The 605-nt window shown below is 44.8% G+C and overlaps 1 protein-coding gene across 1 annotated transcript; it reads left to right on the top strand.

The window, feature by feature from the left end:
- Positions 1-348: 348 nt before the first annotated feature.
- On the top strand, positions 349-517 carry SARC_18148 (hypothetical protein; the record flags this gene model as incomplete). The annotated part of the gene is made up of 1 exon (XM_014287769.1): positions 349-517. A coding segment is annotated over one exon (169 nt), but the record flags the coding sequence as incomplete, so codon positions are not given.
- Between the last annotated feature and the right edge of the window lie 88 nt (positions 518-605).

Here is a 605-nt window from a genome sequence, read left to right as displayed (position 1 = left end):
ATTTGTATATATGTGTATGTGTATGTATACACGTATATATGTATTATATGTACATGTGTAGTGCTCAAGACGCCAGTGTGCTCGTACGTGCTTGTAGTGGCTCGTCTACAAGAACGTATTCTTTTGCCTTCCGTGAAAGTGGTTTACGTGCTTTGGTCCTGTCTCACAGCCGCACATTCCACTGACGAATAGATACATCCACAAGGCCACCAAGCATTATTGCGATGACAAAGTGACCAAATATCAAACTGGCCCCCCTTTAGTCGATCCCGGGTTCAATCCCAATACAAGGCCACCAATCATTATTGCTTTGACAAAGTGACCAAATATCAAACTGGCCCCCTTTAGTCGATCCCGGGTACAAGCCCAATACGAGGCTACCGAGCTCTGTTACTATGCCAAAGTGACCAAATATCAAACTGACCCCCCTTTAATCGATCCCGGGTTCAACCCAAATAAAGGTCACAGGAAAGCTTGCGAGCTGAGCTCAGCGCATTTGGTATCTCTGGGCCCTTAGCACTACAGACGATAGCGACGTTATCGGGTAAGCAATCATTTGACTTCAAAGGCCGTATACTCTATTACACCATTTGCATATATAGTAT

Source organism: Sphaeroforma arctica (assembly GCF_001186125.1).
Source record: "Sphaeroforma arctica JP610 unplaced genomic scaffold supercont1.14107, whole genome shotgun sequence".
Classification (NCBI taxonomy): domain Eukaryota; class Ichthyosporea; order Ichthyophonida; genus Sphaeroforma; species Sphaeroforma arctica.
The sequence above is the reverse complement of the archived record's forward strand: the minus strand, read 5'-3'. Positions and strand labels throughout refer to the sequence as shown.